Source organism: Fusarium keratoplasticum, chromosome 7, assembly GCF_025433545.1.
Source record: "Fusarium keratoplasticum isolate Fu6.1 chromosome 7, whole genome shotgun sequence".
Lineage (NCBI taxonomy): Eukaryota > Fungi > Ascomycota > Sordariomycetes > Hypocreales > Nectriaceae > Fusarium > Fusarium keratoplasticum.
Window position 1 is genome coordinate 1814098 of NC_070535.1, and position 19576 is coordinate 1833673.

Consider the following 19576-nt stretch of genomic DNA (forward strand, 5'->3'; position numbering starts at 1 on the left):
AGCCGCCGTCTCATTTCGGCTTTCTCCATCGCCAAGTTTGCTTGGGTCGCGGCGCAAACCCATGTACATGGCCGTCCGTAACAGCAGCCCAGTCAGCACCCACCCAGTATCGCTGGGAATGGTCACTCCAGTACCGACAAGAGTCGGCCTTAAAGTTAGGTACGTGTAGAATCGGGAACACGGGCTCGAAACTGGAGACGTAGAGATCTAGGAGGTGACAGGCAGTCGAACGTGGGATATCGAGAGAGACGAGGGGGCTGGTCGATAGTGTAGGCTGGAGGTGAGACTCTTTGATGCGCCGACCGATCATCTTGCATTGGTTGAGAAGAGAGTGCAGATTGCTTGTTGGAGACTTAGGATTTACAAGCCTCTCAAATCCCACGGGGAGCTATCGGGGTTATTAGTTGTAAAGGCATGGGATAAGGGTTAATGGCTTGCTTACAAGACTCAGTCCATTCATCCAGTGACTCCGGTCATAATATCTCGTCTTGGGGATGCTGTCATTGGCGTTGGTAGCTTTGGTACCCTCGCCTATAATACTCTCGCCAGTTGAACCTGGAGGTTGTCCATTTGCCAGGCCCACTCCCTCAAACTTCTGCCCCAAAGCATGGGCATCTGAAACTCCAGACTCCGATACCGCAACCGGCGTCGAAGTAGTGGTCGGCACCGGCAGTGAGTGTCTTGCAGAGCACTGGCTATCTGGTGGCGTCTGAGCCGGCGCCGGGAGAATGCTCACTGGGCCTCCGGTGGCAGGACTGCGGCGCTTCTTCACCGGTTTCACAACTGTCGACTGGCTACACCTCTATGACATCCCTTCCAACACTTGGCGCACTGGAGCTCTGTCCCCATACCGAGTAAACCATCCCAATGTTGCTACAAAAGATGGCTTGATTTATCTCCTTGGTGGTCTCGTTGATACTTCGGATCCCCCCAAGCCTTTGCTCGAGTGGATTGCTTCGGGAGAGTCCCATGTATACGATTCGCAGACTGACACATGGACTCAACTAGAGTCTATGCCTCCCAGCACTGGATGAGGGAGTGCCATTGTGGGAGTTCATCACGAGCTTGTCTATGTTGCCGGTGGCATGACCATACTAGATGGCGCGTATCAGGACGCTGTCACCAGTCACAGCATTCAACACCACGTCTGGAAATGGCAATGGCTTGTGAATGTAGCGGCCAATATTCCTGAGGGTCGACAACACGCAGCCGGCGCAATTGTTGATGACACTTTGTACGTTGCCGGCGGTCGATGGTTCGAGAAGACCAATGTTCGCGACGACGTCTTCATGCTGGGCCTCAACAACTTGACTTCTGGTTGGGAAACGGGCAAGACACGCATGCCAACTGCCCGTGGGGGCATCGCGGGCGCAGCTGTTGGGGTAAAGCTCTACACTTTTAGCGGCGAGACGAACCAGCATGCGGCGACAGGTGTATTTGACGACGTAGAGGTGTTTGACGTCGAGACGCAGAAGTAGGAGGAGTTAGCGCCTATGCAGGTTACGCGCCATGGAACGAGCGCCGCCGTAGTCGGGAATAGGATTTATATCCCAGGAGGTGGCCTCCAGCAGGATGGCCTGATGATCATGGTCAACGGTGTTGGACATTTCCTTAACACGATTGATCACTTTGACGTTCTTGCCGCCTAGGGTAGTTCTGACTGAGTCCGTCCTCTGGATTATATCCACTTTGAACTATTTTGCGACATCACACCCGAGATCACAGATGCCGTACTTCATTTCTATTGCACGCCTGAGAAAAGGTTTGTTTATCAGTGGAACATTTCCCTAGTAGAACAGCAAGCCGAGTGTATTTATCTCTCATAGACACCCCTTTACAAACATTTTAATAGATTTCTACCAACTTTGAATCAGGTTCCGGGTGACTAAGCTAGTGATAGCATGTTACATCTCGCATGTGACTTGAGTGTGGTCTCAACACCACGGAGATCATCGCGACCACCGCGCTGACAAGCGAATTAGGCATCATATTTCGGCCAATCAGAGTCACGCCCGGTTAGCTCAATCGGTAGAGCGTGAGACTCTTAAATGACCCTTCACTGGGTGATGAGTACGCGATCTCAAGGTTGCGGGTTCGACCCCCGCATCGGGCTGTTCCTATATAAATGATTGCTCTTTTTGCTCTGCTTTTTGCCTGAAGTCATGGCTCATCATACACCGGGCATCATCAGGCTGACCTAAGACGCAAGCCAGGACCAGCTTAGCATTGTTTGCAGCACCATTCACATTCGCATGACGAGAAGGCAAGACACACGTCACACATCAACTTCCACAAGATTTGAGATTCCCTTCAGCATAAAAACAAGTATGCCGTGTCTTCTAAATGTTTGCAACACCTTCTTCCAGTTTTCACTCCACTGTTGAAGCTATTCCATTTCCAGCAGCTGGACAAAGTGTTGATAATACCGTTCCACCTCAACCGCCAGCTCGTCAATGCTCATGGTGTGATTCTGTTCTGCCTGAAGGCAAGCTTCATCGTGCTCCTCCCGCTGTGCCGGCGGAGACCCCTTGTCTGGGTTCCTACGCTCCTTTATTTCATGGCAGGCTTCGATATAAACTCTAGCATTGAGGGCATTGCGCAGCAGCTCCACTCTCTTCAACTCAAGCTTCCCTTCCTCGGCGAGCAAATGCTGAGAACGACTACAAAGGGCCTTCTCGTACTTGAGAGACTCCATGATCAAGACTTCGGCGTATTTTGGATGACCCTCTGGAAAACGATCCTGGAGGTGTGCACGGAGGGCTTCGTAATGGTTGTGATTAAATTGCTTGAGACTGTCGATGTCGTTTTGTTTGGCGTGGCATATGTCACAAGCCCGTGTTATCCCATCCATAGCCACGACGGCCTCTAAGAGCATAGCTTCAGCTTTACTGGAGACTTGTAACAGATCATCACTAGTCAGTTCAAGTGTCGCAAGCCGATCCGCCAACATCAGGCAAATTAGATGCTATGGCTTCTCAGCCTCGCTGCGTTGGCTCTGGTTTCCAACGTGACTATCCGCCATGGTGCTGTGATGTCGTCGAGGGTGTGTGTAGATTGACGGCAATAACGGTAGGGACAATTAACGGCGATAATCTAGAGTGAAAATCGTTAGTAACATCACCAGCAAAGAAGCTGACGTGCGCAGTGGAAAGAAAAACGTACTGAAAACACAGGCTACAAAAGTATTGGGACTACGAAGGCAGACCAAAAGCGAAGTACGAGACGGTGATAAGTAAGGACCGTGATGTGATGTAAGCAGATTGAGTGTGTAGACGGTTCGGAATAAGTTGCCTATAAGTTCCCAGGCCGCTGGCGAGATAGACCCATGGAAGAAAGAACGATAATTGAAGCAGCCTGATTTCCTATAAAGGCGACACAAGGTCCTTCTTATGCCCGCGTTTAGTCCCATGCGCTCAGCCTGTTTGTATCGAGAGAAACTCTTCGTTAACCTCTTCCGTTCAATCTCTGCAGCAAGGCACAGCGCAGCCGTGCTATATATGGAATGGCCAATAATAACGTATCTTCAAGATGAGTCCATGGCTTGTCCTTTAGGGGAGGGCCGATTAATCATTGGCGCGCTGGGCCGTGATGATATGGATGAAAGGGTCTTGTGCAACAAGCCGTAACTCGGTCAAGATAGCCGGGGAAATCCGGTTGCCTATTGGCTATCAACATAACAAACAACTGGTGAATGAGCCTCAGACGATGCCGTGTCTGGCAGGGCCAAGATTGAAGGCTTGATCTTGACGGGTCAGGGCAGGGGCGTCCAAACACAAAGTGCGTCAGGGCTCGCTGAGCTTCGTCTAAAGCCTAAAACGTTTCCTGGATTTTAAGGAAATTCCAAGGTGGCTTAATGTGGTTGGTCAAAGTTCATAAAGTTGTCATGAGCCATCAGGTAGAATGTAACGACAATGCATCTTCCTCGGCAAAGTTCAATTAAGGCAGTACATACACAACATCTATTGATGGCAAACAACTATCTCGTTTCCCGACTCGACCCCATTGGCAGTTGGAGTGGCACATCCTAGGTCAATGCAGAGAGTAACTGTGCTGAGACAAGAGCGAAGCCACCCAGTCGAGGCCGAGATTACAACAAGGAGAAGGAGAGGGATCGAACATTAAATACTCTTCTTGCTCGTGAAGAGAAACCACCAGAATGTTGTCGGTTTTCTTTCATCCACATCACAGACCCCCTAGTGCTGGCCACGCCTGCAAGAGTAGCTGCTGTTCTGGTCGTTCATCTTGTTGCTGATGTTGCCGTCCACCTGGCCGCTATAGTTATAGTCCTTGCAGTTCCAGTGCAGTTCCAGGTTCGAGATCCAATTAATCATCAATGCCAGATTCATCACATTTTACTCAATAGCGAATAGTCAAGGGCTGGCAAGTGCCCGTAATGCAAGCACGTCTCTTCATGACTTCATGACGACACCCTTCGGGTTCGTGACGGGTGACCACCTGGAAAAGAGTACCAGAAATAAATTGGAGGGATGAACGTTCATATGACTAGAAAACCTGCATATCTAATAGAAACCTGAAGCACGTTCAAATTAACTCATGGCTAAATAGAAAAGTTTGGGCGGACCATTGCTTGACACATGGAGTGTCCATTTCGCTACCCCACCTGAATCGTGGAAATGCGGGGTTTTGATTGCTTGGGTTCAACTGCGGAGATGAGCTGGATCATGTTCTTTAGTAGTGCCTATATGGAGAGGAACAGACTGTAGGAAGAGAAGGAAATGAAGCTATTCTCCCTATTTAACCTGCAATAGGGCACAAGCTGTCTTCTCTGAAACTTCAGGGTAGCTACAGGGAACCTACAGGGAGGTGTCACAAAAGTGACTCACTTTGGCTTGGGCACCAAAAGTGTAACAAGCTAGTGACATCATGTGCCGTCTCATCCATTCACATGTGTTTACGTAGTCGCGTGGTCCACTGTGATTGCGACTGTTCCCCGCCAAACACAGCAAAATAATCCCTGTCCGGCCATCATCACCGCTGGCTTCAAACAAAGAGGCGACGGGTACGTACGCGCAAACAATGCTGTTGAGGTTGCTGGTGTCTTTGTGCCTCTGGAAACATCTGCAGCGTCCCGGGAAATAGGGGCCAAAGAAGCACAGGGTTATCTGTTGTTCAGCAACAACTGTTCTCTTTTTCTCGCGCAGCACACCTCCTTGTTCAGCATTGAAACAGGACAGGCAGCAATTGCGAAACAAGGCCCGGTCATTGGTCAGTCACCTTAAACGCGGTGAGTTGTCTGTCGCAAACTGCCTGGTGAATATTTTCTCTCTCGACATCAGACCGCCACCTTGACAGCTCGTGCGTACCTATCAAACAAGCGCGACGTGCACTGCACACAGACCGCAAGCTTACCGATATTAGACGCCATCGCAAGGTCATGAGCTGCTCATTTCCATATTACCGCCCGTCGCTTAGGCGCAACGCCCACGCGGCTTTTGCTCAGCTCTCTCCAGCCCAACGGTCAACGCGTGAGCAGAGCCAGCTCACGCTCTGCCAGGCGACCCTGGAGCAGACACTCTACGTTGTTAATCCTGACAGTCGTCTGGGAACACAAATACAAGACACCATCGACGAGATACGGCGTCGCCTGCTCGTGATGCTGCCGGGTGAAGCGGCCGCGCCCAAGCCCACAGTCGAGGTCGACGACTCAGAACCTCCCTCCTCGCCCAGCAGCAGTGTTTATACGGATGCAGCCGAATTGGCATCCGACGCAGGAAGTGAACAGACAGCGCCTTCCTCAAGAAATACCACAAGCATCGGCCTTGAAAGCCCGTTCGCACGTCTCCAAGTGAACAAGAAGCGTGATCGGAACGACGACGAGCGGTTAGAGTCCCCAACAAAGCGCCGAAAGAAATTCCAAATACCCAAAGATAAAGAAGTTATTGTCATCGACTAGTTATGAATCGACATGAGCCGACATTGTCTGGATCTGGCAGAGTTAGAGGCATTGTGGTCCGATGAGGACTAGAAAGACGGATGTGGAGGGAAAGCCAGCCATGTGCTGTTTACGCTGGCGGAACTTGGGAAGCACTTCTTAATGTATCTATTTATCACGAGGCATGTACAAAAAGCGGGCAAAGACTGTCTATGGTACCCAGTCGGGGGATGATATCCTGGGGTATGTGGGTTAAGGGACGCGACACGGTGGCTTTCTGGATTGCGATGACAAGGGATGAGATACCTTCAGCGAGTTTTTAATTCACCTTGATTGTCATACAGCATTTGGGCATTGTTCTTTTAGCTTTGCGTCTTCACTTTCGTCGAGGTTGTCAGGTGTTGTCATTCCCTCCGCACCCCATCGCCCTTTGAAGCAAACCTCGCTTCAGCTGGATGCTGAGAGGTTGTATTGGCCGTAAACAAAAGTGAAATTTGTGTAAAAGGCCTTTGTAGAAATTACAATCCCAACAGAGCGCTTATTTCATGCTTGCATGTCCCATATGAGGACTCAACAACATAACTGTACTATCCACGTAGCCCTTAAGTCTTCCGAGTAGTTATGGACAACGTATTACTTGACTGGCAATCAGAGACTTAGTAAGGCCACTTTGTAGAGTGATTCCGTCCTTGAACAGCTCTGGCCTGACAAAAAACTCTTGAAGGTTCCTGCCTGTAGGACTCTTGACATCTTGGGAGGGATCCTGTCTGTTCACTGACACAACACTACATATCGTATACAGATATATGCTTCTAGAGATCTCGAATGACAGCGAATTGTACCTGCCCTCACTGGTATAGACCTTGTCCTCGCCTCGACTGTCACATACGACCATACCTACTGTAGACCACGGGATCCCGTCCGCTCTCCCATAGTTAAGCCAGTAAGGGGCGGATTAGTAGTTGGGTCGGTGACGACCAGCGAATCCCCGCTGTTGTATGTTTCTTTTTGCCCTTGTGTGCTATATATGCTTTTGGTGCTCTTCTGTGGCTCTTCTGTTGATGGTGATGGTGATGGTGAGTGGTGTTGCGGGGATTGCAGTGGTTTCAGGCGAAGCTGCCGAGCAAAACCATCTGATGTTGAAAGGTTTGTTCTACGAGTCTCTGCCATGGCGATTGGAGAAGGAAATCTTTAAATGTCCGTTTCTTCTTGTGATTCGGTAGAATGCACCCTGCGCTGGAAGAAAACGCCTCTGAGATAACACCACATGCGGATCTTTACCTAGGTAGGTGGGTGACAGAAATAAAGCGTGCATGGGACAGTTCTTCGGCCAAATGCTATGGGCGCTATATCGCTGTTTTGTACGTATGCAATTACCTGCAAAGACATGCAATTAGGTGCTGTCAGCACAGCCCGAGTTCAGCTACCAGTCAAAGTGCCAGCAGACTGGCTGCCTCCGACTGATGACCTCAACACCAACCAATTACTCCAATACCTCGGTGCAATTTAATGGTCTCTCAGCATCTCCCCAGTCCTAGGTCCGTTCCACAAAGTCATTCTAATGTCCCGCTGGCACGCAATATCCTGTGATTCCCCTCGGATTCAAGTTGGGGATGATTCGATCCCCAAATGCCAAACCTGCGGTAATTCCGCCCGTCATCTGCTTCAGGATCTCACGGAACATCCTGCCAGTCTAATCCCGTCGCTCCCACCCGACGAGCCACCGGGAAAGCTCAATCTCAGTTGGCCGTCAACGATAACATATACACGGACTAAGTCGCGCAGACCCAGCTTCGAGTCTGGAGCGATAGAGCACCATGCTCCAAGTTCAGCAGCAGAATCTTTGGCCTGTCTCAAGCTCTCCGAGGAAACGAGTCTTAGAAGGTGGGCGTCGTATATTCATGATCGAACGTTGAAAGAGGACGAATTTCGCTTGATTGCCTTGGTGGCCAGGGAGAATGAGTCTCCAACAGATGCCATTCATCTGATGCTGGAAACATACTCAGAGAGGGAATTCCCGGAATACGAGGCCGTTTCCTACACTTGGGGAGGCGAGAGCGGAGATGCGACCTTGTAAGTTAGACGGCATTATTTGTCTCCGCCGAGCAATTTCCCTTTGCACGTGCTATAAAACTTTCTTGGACTCAAGGGTCTAACTATGTCGTTTTCAGGCGCCACCCCATCTACGTTGGCGAATATTGGGATATCCTGCTGCAAACTGGCAACTGCTGCGCCATGCTTCGCTACTTACGGCCATCTCGGGGCGAGCGGATGCTCTGGGTCGACGCAATATGCATCAATCAGAAAGATACAAGAGAGAGAGGCGAACAAGTTGCTAAGATGGGTCAGATATACTCCCAATGCCTCCAAGTTATCCTTTGGCTAGGAGATGATATCACAGTCAAGACTTCAAAGAGCTTTCCAACAAGGCATCGTTTCCACGAGCTTCAAAGCTTGCATATTTCCATACCAGCGAATGATACCTCGAGGCCTCCGAGCCGGCTCACCATCCAGAAGCTTCTTGAGCGCAGGTACTTCAGCAGAGCATGGGTTCTTCAAGAGCTAGTTCTTGCGCCACGGGTCGTGATTCCCATCGGAGACAAGATATTCTCGGTGGACCCTTCAATGACAGAGTATCTGAATCAGTTGACAAGTGGTACCTGGTCGTGGGAACAGACAAAAGCGCCTTGGTTTCAACACGTAACGCGAGGCTTACTTGTACCAAAGAGCATGCCTGAACTGTTATCTTTGGCTTGGAAAAGCAAATCTTCAGACGTTCGAGACAAGTTCTACGCTATACTTGGTCCCTACAGCTTGAAGCCAGGTGGCATTCAAATTCAGCCAGATTACAGCATCTCTCTTCAGCACCTTGCGACCGGCTTCTTTGCCCACTGTATTATTAACGAAGGAGCCTCTCACCTACTCCTCAAGGCCTCTGGTGCTAATGCAGAAGCCGGAATCCCCTCGTGGATGCCGAACTGGAAGGACCCCGTTGCCTGGGAGAAACTCCTTGGAAATGAGGATGAAGAAAACCCTAGCTGGGACCGCATGAAGAATATGATGCCCGAATTTCACCATGACAACGTCTTACAGATCCGGTTTGTTCCCAATCCAACTGCCGAAAATAATGCGCCCAAGAACATCAGCAAAAGACTTTGGTATCACGGCGCGACAGTAGATGCCGATTCAGGGGCCATGACTCTCAACCTGACAAGGCTGTCCACCATTGACCGCTTCATGCGGGCAAGAGAAAGTCAGGATTTCTCGTGGTACCGATTCCGCTGCACGAGCCACGGAGGCTATATCTCACTGGCGAGTCAAAGGAAACTCGATGCGCTCGTCGAAGTTGAAGATGAAGTCTATCTGTTTGATAACAACGCCACGGCTCCCATCTATCTCGTCCTGCGCCCCACCGGAGGCCAACATCAGTTTCTACTGGTAGCGGCATGCCCTCATTTAGTTTTCACGTTTCGCAAGCACCCGCTCGAAACTCCATTGAGTCATCGCCAAGACCAAAAGGTTGATGCCATACCGATTACAGATCTCCAGCAAAGCCTTTATTCCGACCTCATAAAACTCCACAACTCTCTTGACCAGACCGTTGAGTTTGGTGCTTATAGACTATCACTATTTCCCGGCATGCAAAGGAATCCTCAGCTGAGGGAGGTCTTTCCTCTTCTCCTGGGATTCACAAATGACAGGTTCGGAGAGAAATTTAAATCTTGGGGAACCCTTTATGACGCCTACCTTAACGTCATACGCCCATATTGTGAATGGGCTGAAATATCACACGGTCGTGTCAGGGTGTCATTAGGTAGAGACCCTCGGGATGGTAGACACAGGCCATCTCCAGCTGGGTGGGAGAGGATGCCAGCCCACTACAAGCCTGGACAGGTTGTATCATCGTGTCCCCTCAAACGGATTAAGCTCCAACTCGTTGAGACAGGTTTTTTGGATCAGCCTTGGATCCTTGGACTCCTCGCACGCCTTCAAGGGTCCAACGTTGGAGATAGAATAATGGACCCACCAAGGGATGAGGATCACCTTCAGAAAGCGAGTTATCGTGGACGACACCGGGTCTTTGGGAGCTTGCAGTTAGATGGCAGAATACTTCGAGTTCGAATAGTTTAAACCCAGCGAGATCAACTTGATAACGGCAAAAAAATCAATTTGGACTGGGAAATGAAACGAATGAGTGGCAAGGAAGACAGCAACAGCACCATGTCTTCCTCTGCGAGCTATCTAGTGAATGATAATCTTCTTCGCCCTAGGGTGAATGCACCTCCCGGGCAAGTATCCAGCCCCGACTCGCTCATATCTGCCATTTCTTTCCTGGACCACTAAGAGATAGTGTAATTTTTCTTTGACTGGCGTTCTCCCCTTCTGCTTCCCAAGCACGACACACTTCATTGGAAGTTGGGCTGACGACTCGGGGTCATCAAACACAAGATTGCCATACTCGTCATCAGTCTTGTAGTTTCGTGCGGCGGCGACCAGAAACATGTCGTCTCTCGAGCGAGACTTGGCATCCCATGGCGACTGAATCTCTTCCCAGTCCATGTCACCGAAGTTGGGAGCGATATAGTCAATGCCACCGGTGTACGCCATCCATGACCATGAAGGAGCCTTAGAGGCGGCGCGGTGATCTGGTACGTAAATCCGAGAGAGAGCAAGCGCGTCAGATGCACGGCACCAGAGCAAGCTTCTTCGAAGGAGTCCACGACCGCGGCCATCCTTTGTGTCTTCAAAAAAGACCCCAAATCCCCCCTCGACGCCAAGAGCATGAAGAATACGCTCTTGAAGACCGTTGATGGCAACTGCTCGATCAGATGGGTTTGAGAGACCAAGTCGAGAGTATCTTTTGTAAAGATCTTGGTACCGAAGAATCTTTTCGCCTTGGTCTGCCCCCATGATGATCCGAGGAAAATTCGGGTCGCCCAGGAAAGCAGCCAGGTCACTGGACAAATGTTAGCCACAACTCCTCTCAGTCTCTTGCGAAAAATGATAACTCACTTGGTCATCTTGGTCATTGTTTCACAGTGGACACCATTGCCGCACTCGAAATAAGTCTGGTAGTCGGTAAAGTATACCGTGCGTCGAGCAAGGGCATGCTCTTGCAGAACCCAACCCCTCTGGTTTAGTCCCCCTTCCAGAACATGTTGTTGAAAGTCGTCGATCGTCTCGCGGATGTAAAAGGGCGCAGAGTCTCCATCTCGTTGCATGGTCACGCTGTCATTTGCTTGTCTGGGTTGGAGAAAGCCAGCGTAGTGTCCAGGAGACCGACTGGCCGCCAAAACACAGTATGCGCCGCTGTACACTTGTTCCATTCGCTTTGCCTCTTGGTCGAAATCTCCGTCTTTCCCTTGAATGACACAAAGAGAGTCTATCCAAAGGTATGGACGGCCCAATGCTCGGGTCACGGTCACGGCATCTTTGAAAGTAGCAGGAAGTTGATCCATGCTAATGCCCTGGATATGATGGCGCAGGTTTTGTCTGGTCGTCGAGAACTGGAGCCCTCCACCCCATTGGTGAGACAAAGCTACCCATTCTCCTGTGTCGCTAGGAGTGGTTTCCAGGAGCTTGACAGTGGGATCGCCCTTACTTCCCACAGAAATGACCCTAGTCGGCAATCTTCCGTGGTAGCTAGAGGCGGCAGAGCTGCCTCGACTGAGGTGTTGGCAAGTTGAATCCTTGTGTTGAAGATCACATAGTTCAACCCAACCCCGGATGATCTCGAGGTATTCATCGCTAGAAGCTGATGGGAGGCATGGAAGACCAATCTGAATATCCTGGTCAATCCTTGTCTTGAGACCTAGGTTGGGGTCATTAGCGTGACATGATTTGATAAAGGTCGACTCAATTCTTTCCAAGCACTCTATCAAGAGAAGGGGCATTATTACATACCAGGGCTTCGGAAAATGGACATGACCGGAGGCCCGTAACTATTCATGGTGAGGGACGATCCCACTCTCTCGAAGGTCACATTTCCGGCGTTGGTGGCGTCTCGTCGCCTGCAAATCTTCCAGAGTATCCTGCAGAGGTCACACCTTTCGGAATTGGCGTTTTCTTCTACAATTTGGACACTATAAGACATTCCGAATGCCGGGCTCCAGATCTCATCCCGAAACTTCTGGCATGATGCACAAAGCTTAGAGGAATGGGGAGACTTGGGTCCGGATAGAGCCCCTAACTTCATCGAGGATAGGACGTGGTTGGCAGATTCGTTGTCGATAATCAAGTTCCAGTCGTTTTCGAGCTATGAGTTCAAATTTATCAGTTCGTAAGCAGTCAAGTTCTTGCAATAAGGGATGAATCAAGGATACAAACCTTCTACATGGGGCTCTCTTAATACAGGCGCTGAGTGAGGGCGAATTTCAACTCACTGTCTGGCGCAAATGTCAGTGAGATTCAAATTAACAAGCGCTATCAGCTAATAAATGGTTACATAGAGGGCCGATACTTACATGCTGAAGAATTGTGAGTTCACAGACGAAAAAGAAGCTACTTGACAAAGAACACTTACTCCCTACGGAAGGGGTGTCATGCCGGTGTTAGCCAAGAGAATGAAGTCGATGGATAGAAGAAAGGAGTTAGATGTAGTAGCAACTCACATACTACCAAAGTGTCAGCCTAAGGATCAAAAGAATGAGCAGCAGTCAATGTGACCTACATCCTATATTTCCGAGAGGGCTCATTTTGAGCATTTACGATCGTCTGCACTAATCGACATGTTGAGCACTTACGATCTGGGTGGTTAAAAATGTTAGCAACTCAAACCATCGATATATTACCTGATAACACTTGAATCACTGACTCTTTCGGTTCTGGCGCCTGGGGTCTGTGTCGCAGGCCGCAACGGGAAGTCCTGTCGCCTTTCTTGTCCAATCAGGCCCATATCTGAGACCGTGGGTTCGGTCGGATAGGCACTTCCGCCTTGTGCCAAGATGGGGCGGTCTCCAGGATCTTGATCTGGAGGGGGTCCTGGCAAACATGTAAGCCAGTAGCTAGCTCCTTCATCCTTACCTGAGATCTCCAGCATTGCGGTGTGGAAGCCGATGGCCAGAGCACGCTCCCACCCCCCAGATGTTCGTTTGATGAAAACCTCGGGCTCACCCCCTGGTTTCGCCGAGGGCTCCGTTGGTTCCAAGTCGGTGATGTTGATCTCGGGAATGTTCATGGTATGGACCGGGTTGCTAATCGAATCTGAAGCGTGCAAGCTGATATCGCTGGGTATCTCGACCTTTGTCGATTTGATCGTTGGTGACAGGTCGGGTGAAGTTCCCATTCTGACCGGCAGCTTCACCACCAAAAGGCGATCTCTGATGAGCTCCAGCAGGTTTCCTAGGGCCGTGGTCCCAACCGCGCAGGCGGGATCTTTGGCCATATGGTCCATCCACTTCTCCACGACCCAGTGAACCTTGGCTCTCGGCATGTCCTTCGCGTTGTCGACATCGTCCTGTACGATTTCGTAGAAGGGAGAATGGTCGGAAAATTGTGTTTTGATACCCTCGTTGAATCTGTTCAGCTCATCTGGACCATACATAAGCCAAACCAAGAACTCCAGGGCAATACAGCCCATCGCCCAGATATCGTAAAGACGAGATCGACGATTCTGAGTTCTCTTCAAGGACACTGGAGCCTTGAGACCGGTATGCTCACAAGTATACTCCTCCGGCGACTCGTATCGCCTTGTTCCGTACTCAGTAGTGGTTTTGTTGCTCCGATGTTCGGTGGCGATATCGTGCCTTTTGGCAAGGCCCCAGTCACCTATCTTGAGTGTACCGATTCTTTTCTCACTCCCGCACTCGTCTGTATACCAGAGTATGTTCTCGGGCTTCAGATCTCCGTGGCGATACAAACGGTCGTCGCCAGGGTAATGGGCCTTTTCGATAGCCTGGGCAAGTCCGCAGAGTTGAACCATTGTCTCTCGCACGAGGTCGCCGGTCAAGGCAGGGCGTTTAACCTCCTTCCACAAGTTCCTCAGGTTGCCACCATTTGCCCACTCGAACATCAAGTAGTGATCGTCTTGTCCTCGGCGAAATGCCGTGATGAACTTGACAATGTGTTTCTGATTGAGCAAGTTCATGCCCCAAAGGATCCGGGCCTCGTTTTCCCAGGCGCGGACCATTTTGTTCCGGTCTTGGTGAACCTCGCGCTGCACTTCCTTGACGGCAACGTATTCGAAGCAATCGACATTGTTCTGGAATACGATTCAGTGAGTTGACTTACTCCGGATCTAAATAGTCCCAGTGTCATTACTTACCGAGTTCTCGGGCACATGGAGGTGCGACTTGTGGACTTGGCACTTGAATACAGATCCAAAGGAGCCCTGGGCCACCGAGATGGTGTCCTTTTTCGTAATGGGCATCACCGTATCTGGCTCAAGATCGTGGTTGATGTTGTCGGTGGAGAATACGGGGGCACAGAAGGTCCACTGATCCTTGCAGAATCCGTCAATGCTGATCTTTGACCAGGGCTCATCGTCATCCTCCCCGTCAGAAGTGGTGTATCCATCGTCATCATAACCATCATCGGCACTGTCGTAGCTGTGATACGGGGACTCGGCTTGCTCTTTTGGTCCCAAGGGCCCCTCGGCGTGCCCTTCCCATTGTGCTTTAACAAAAGGTAAGCCATCGTCATGCATGTTATGACTCTTGAAGAATTCCATAGCTTTTCGAAGTTTGTCGTTCTCTAGCCTGCTGTAGATGGCAATGGCAAATACTCTTTTAGCCTTTTCAAGGATGAAATTGACAAGATCATCATCTACCGGCGCCTTCGAGCCCTTGGTACGGAGAGTTCTAGTGATGGATGCTGCCGTGATGTGCTCGTTGATACTCCCTTCCGGTGAGAACCAACGTTCCGTCTTATCGAACTCACTCTTGACACGAGTCTCGAAAATCAGCTCGGATAGCGGCTTTTTCCTCCGCCTCCGGTCTGGAAGAACGGCTGCGTTCATGCTCGGGAAAGTGGAGTGGGCGTGTTGGAGGGTCACGGAGCCTGATGCCAAGAACACAACGAGTCAAGTAACAAAGACAGACTAAGGGGAAGCAAGTAAGGCGGAATGGGATGAAAATAGAATTATTGCGAAGATTGCTTGCAAAAATAGCACTAAAGAGTGGCATCCAGCTCTGTTTTAACTGGCCTTGTTGAGAGCAGATGGTCTGTTAACCGGCGTCAGGGCTCTCTCCAACAAAAGTCTCAACCCGAGTAACCCGAGCCTGATTTTCTTTCCCCACCCTCATCCCCTCTTCGACGGTGAGGAACTGGCTTAAATGTGCAACATAAGAAGCAGGCTGGGCTGCACCTTTGCTGTAGAATGATTGCCCGCCTATCGGCTACGCTATCACAAGGTCCATCACACGGTGTGGCGTGGGCGGGATGAAGCTGAAAGCACATCATTGAAGTCTGGTTGGTAGATAAATGGCCCCCAGTCCAGCCGCCCAGCCGGCCCGCCCGCCTCTTGTTGCCCTAGCGAAGCAATTCTCATGCATGGCTTTCCAGTAGAAGTTGTGTGCATGGCGAGTAGTCTTGTCATCTCACCCGTCTACCAAACTGTTGCGATCGTCTCGATTGTCCCAATGAGCACACACGCTATCGGCAACTATTAATCTCCTCCTAAGAAGCAATGAGCATGCGTAAATTACACGGCACGTCGGAGTCTTACAGCCGAGAGGTGTCGCGAAGCGTGAATTATGTACCGGTTGTGGATCAGCTTAATGAAGATCAGTACGGTATCCAAAAATAAAATCATCCCTGCAACTGGGAGAAAGGCTGCCTCACATCGACCTGGAAGCTATCCTTGAATGTGTCACTGAGTTTGCGTGCCAGCTTATCTGGATCCACGTTGCTAACTCGGATGTCCTGAGGGGGCGATGGTCCTGTTCTCGACGATGGTAACAGCCGTCCCGCGTAGCTTCGCAACGAACGAAAGAACCCAGGTACCATGGTCGTTGATCAGATGTCGGGTGGCAATCTTGAGTGTTTGAGGAAACTGCAGAAGACGGGAGACAGCAAGAATCGCTACGGCAGTCGACACCTTTTGAATAATGGGAGCATAGCCTCGGTTAGGCATGCAGGACTTGGGCCTCCGAGACATTGGATGCCACATCGAGCTTAGAATTGGTCAAGAAGATACATGGTGGCCTCAGCCTGCTTAAGCCACCCTCGCCCATGCACCTTAGCGAGATAAAGTGATCAGGAGGTCAGCTTCACCCACACAACTCCCACAATGGTGGAGGCATGGGCGCTTAGCTGTTACAGCTTCCAGAGCCTGATTGAAGTCGGTAGTTGAAAACAGCCCCTAAAAAACATTGTAATTGTAATTAGAAATATGTAGTGACCCGGCTCTCGTGCCTGGCTTGTTCGTCTCCCTCCTCAGCCGTTGTTTTCCACTGGCGTAAAAGTCGAGCCGACCATGTCCGAGAGTCCGATGTCGCCCGCCGACGGCGAGGCCCCCAAGGTGCATCACAAGGCTCACCACAAAGGAGAGCATAACACGAAGAGGCACAGCCAGCCGGCCCTGCTGCCTTCCCACTCGAACCACGTTGGTCTTGAGGCCGCGGGTATGCATAAGCAGAGGTCAACAACCGAGGGACTATCCATGAGTTTTACCACTGGCAGATTTCGGGGCAGTTGGCTCCGGGAAGAGCGTAGCCAATCGGTCCTGCATGAAACGAGACAGCAGAATGATCCAACTAGCGATCCAACCATCACAAACAACGTGGTTCATGCGAACTCGCCAACTAGGGTAAGCTTTACAGCCCGCCAATCAACCAACAGTGCGCTAACGTGTTGATATGAGTAGATAAGGGGAAAGATTAAGGACATTGGTAACAAGCTACGTTCGCCTGGAGTACCAAGCGTAACCGCGGAGCTTAGGCAAAAAGTCTCCAAGGCTATCGCGAAGAGACCGCCTCAAGGCCGTCTCCAAGATCGTCTCTATAATGCCATAGTCAGTCATCGTCTCCCGGGACAGCACAGGGGGTTCATACCACATGGAAACCTTACCGATCTCCTCCACTTAGAGGCAATTGAGGAAGAGCTCAGGAGATGCAGAAAGTTACGCTTCAACACCAAGCACCACGAACTGAAGGCGCAAGCACTGGAGATTTGTGGAACACCTGCAAGTGACTTGACAACAGTTTCCGGAGACACTCTCGTTGGAGGCAGGTGCGTGGAGTACACGCCGCCAGAAGGCCGGTCGTACAAGAAGATCCTAGCCATTCTGGTTTTGATGAACCGACGAGCTAAGATTAGGTACTTCCTGCAAGCAGGCATATGTGACACTGACTTGCCCCTTGTCTTAGTGAAGAGGACAGACAGTGTTACATCCTGGGCGCTTCAGCCGGAAAAGGATAAAAATGTCTCTCCCAGTTACCTCAGAGGCTGGAGCAAGCTCACTTACACCAAGTTCTTGGAGTGGCAGTGGGCAGTGCTGGCTCCGTCTTTTACATCCGGCCAGGCAAAGATGGTACCTCATCAGAGTTTTTATCACAAGGAGATCCTTCCCTTCACTTCTTGGGAGAAACTTGCGGAGAGTAAGGTTAGCCAAGTATACAAAGCCAAAATTCATTCTGATCATCACACTTTTGAGAGCACCAACGTAAGCTACCGCCATTCCTTCTTTCATTACTTTATTCACACATCTTCCAGGTCTCCATCCAAGTAGTCGCTGTCAAACGGCTGAAGTCACAGAATGATTGCGACTTCGAACGAGAGGTCAACATTACAAGGAGATTTAGTGATAATCATCACAAAAATCTCATCTGCCTTCTGGCTACATATAAGCAACATGATGAATTCAACTTGGTCTTTCCTTGGGCAGAGTATGACCTACATGATTATTGGAGGCAGTTCAACCCAAACCCTTCGCCAAAAGAACATCAAGACAACCTTTCTTGGTTGGTTGAGCAATGTCGTGGTATTGCAGATGGCCTTGCGTATATTCATCGTTACCCCACGGCATCTTTCAGGTCACTGCTTCATCCCAGCTCTTTTCCCTTGACTTCCTTCACTAAAGTCCCGAGTCCCGACAACAAGGAAGTTTGCCAGCTTTTTGGTCGGCATGGCGACATCAAACCCGAAAACATCCTGTGGTTCTCAGGTCCCGGGCCCTCCACCGAGAATTGCAAGGGAATTCTCAAGATCACCGATTTTGGAATTACGGAGTTCAGCACCAAACCGGCTGTGGATAGGAAGCGAAGGGGTGATACCCCGAATTCGCCCACATATTGTGCACCCGAGATTGACCTTCCAGTTGAAGTTGGTGGTGGGCTCATCAGTCCCTCATATGATGTTTGGGCTCTTGGCTGCGTGTACCTGGAGTTCATTACGTGGTGGCTAGGCGCCTGGGAATATGTTGAAAAGTTTGCGTCAGGGCGCCTGAAGCCCGATTCTTTTCACTGGCCGAATAGCAGACTTCCACTGAGGTCCGATAAGTTCTTCACGATCCAATGGAACTCACACACAGGGGGGTGGGAAGCCCGGGTCAAAGACGTGGTCTCACAGGTTAGTATCTCCCAGACTATGCGAGTCTACCTGTGGGCGGTGGATCTAACGTGGCTTTAAATCACCAGTTCATTCAGGAGTTGCGTGATAAACCTCATTGCAAGTACCTTCCCAAGGACTTCCTCAATGATTTCCTTGACCTCATTGAAAAGAGAATGCTGATTGTTGAGTCACCATTAAAAGAAGGCACAGGATCAAGGAGATGGAGTTCTCGACATGTCGCGGATGAATTGGCGGGCATGGTAGACAAGCACCAACTAGCGTATCAGACCTGAGGCATCTTCCGGACTTTTTGAGTCCAAATTTGACAAGCACTAACCGTTCGGGATTGAAGAGTTGTATCTTTCACCTTGGCCGAGAATATTAGATTTTCGGCCGTTTCGGGGGGCATCAGTGGCAGCGCTCCATATTTCGAATAGTAAAGACACCCCATGGGACATAATATATTCCAATGCAGTCCAGTAGCAAACGATTCCCAGTCTCGCAACATAGATTGAAGAGGTAGATAGAGTGAGGGGATGTTACTCGCTCTAGCCTCGGTTTTGTGACACCCCCAGTTGAACTGTCAAGTCCCGTGTGGCGGGTGTGTTCATCACATGCAGCATGATTGCATCAGCACTATTGACGAGCCGAAGCGTCCCGATGCGACCTGGCCCACAACACCGACATCCATCGCAGCATATATCCCGCATGTCCGGCATACCCGAACGAGTGGGATAGAGACACCTGTCAAGCGTGCGTTAGTCTGCGCCTTTTCCTTGGTGCGTCGTTTGCGGGTAACGGTGGGGTTGCAGCGAATGCAACAATACAACTGCAGATATGCTGAAGAATGCCTGTAAGCGGGCATGTGTATGTACGCTTGTGCCTTTTGCTCCTCCAGAGAGGACGACTACATTTTGACGAGCAAAACTAACGTCCTTAGCTACATATACGGATTCAAACTAACCATGCAATGGAGGCTGCCTACGCTTTCCAAGATGTCATGTCTCCCTGCGCCCCCTCTTCTCATTCATCCATCCCCTCACCTTGCGCCAATCAGCCAGAAAGCTTACTGGGACTTATGTAGCGTGATATGGAGCCAAAAGACCGTGTTGAGGTAGATAAGAGGTCGCCTGGGTACCGACCGGGTGGTTCAAGCTTCAATGCCCCTTACTCGTCTTTTGTTGGTTGCGAACT

At 50.3% G+C, this 19576-nt stretch overlaps 4 protein-coding genes across 4 annotated transcripts; 3 read left to right on the forward strand and 1 right to left on the reverse strand.

Annotated features, from left to right (window-relative positions):
* Window positions 1-728: 728 nt before the first annotated feature.
* Window positions 729-1649, forward strand: NCS57_00975300 (uncharacterized protein; the record flags this gene model as incomplete). Its single annotated transcript, XM_053059516.1, has 3 exons — window positions 729-971; window positions 1113-1474; window positions 1541-1649. 3 exons carry the CDS (start codon window positions 729-731, stop codon window positions 1647-1649), a joined length of 714 nt encoding a protein of 237 aa, XP_052911587.1.
* Window positions 1650-5395: 3746 nt separating this feature from the next.
* Window positions 5396-5914, forward strand: NCS57_00975400 (uncharacterized protein; the record flags this gene model as incomplete). Its single annotated transcript, XM_053059517.1, has 1 exon — window positions 5396-5914. One exon carries the CDS (start codon window positions 5396-5398, stop codon window positions 5912-5914), a length of 519 nt encoding a protein of 172 aa, XP_052911588.1.
* A 1540-nt stretch (window positions 5915-7454) lies between these two features.
* NCS57_00975500 (HET domain-containing protein) lies at window positions 7455-9467 on the forward strand (the record flags this gene model as incomplete). Its single annotated transcript, XM_053059518.1, has 3 exons — window positions 7455-7966; window positions 8065-9321; window positions 9443-9467. The coding sequence occupies 3 exons, from the start codon at window positions 7455-7457 to the stop codon at window positions 9465-9467; spliced, it is 1794 nt and encodes a 597-aa protein (XP_052911589.1).
* Window positions 9468-10135: 668 nt separating this feature from the next.
* NCS57_00975600 (uncharacterized protein) lies at window positions 10136-14882 on the reverse strand (the record flags this gene model as incomplete). Its single annotated transcript, XM_053059519.1, has 7 exons — window positions 14157-14882; window positions 12704-14093; window positions 12564-12639; window positions 12358-12394; window positions 11798-12149; window positions 10907-11705; window positions 10136-10850 (listed from the first exon to the last, which is right to left on the reverse strand). The coding sequence occupies exons 1-7, from the start codon at window positions 14847-14849 to the stop codon at window positions 10136-10138; spliced, it is 4062 nt and encodes a 1353-aa protein (XP_052911590.1). The 5' UTR covers window positions 14850-14882.
* Window positions 14883-19576: the final 4694 nt, after the last annotated feature.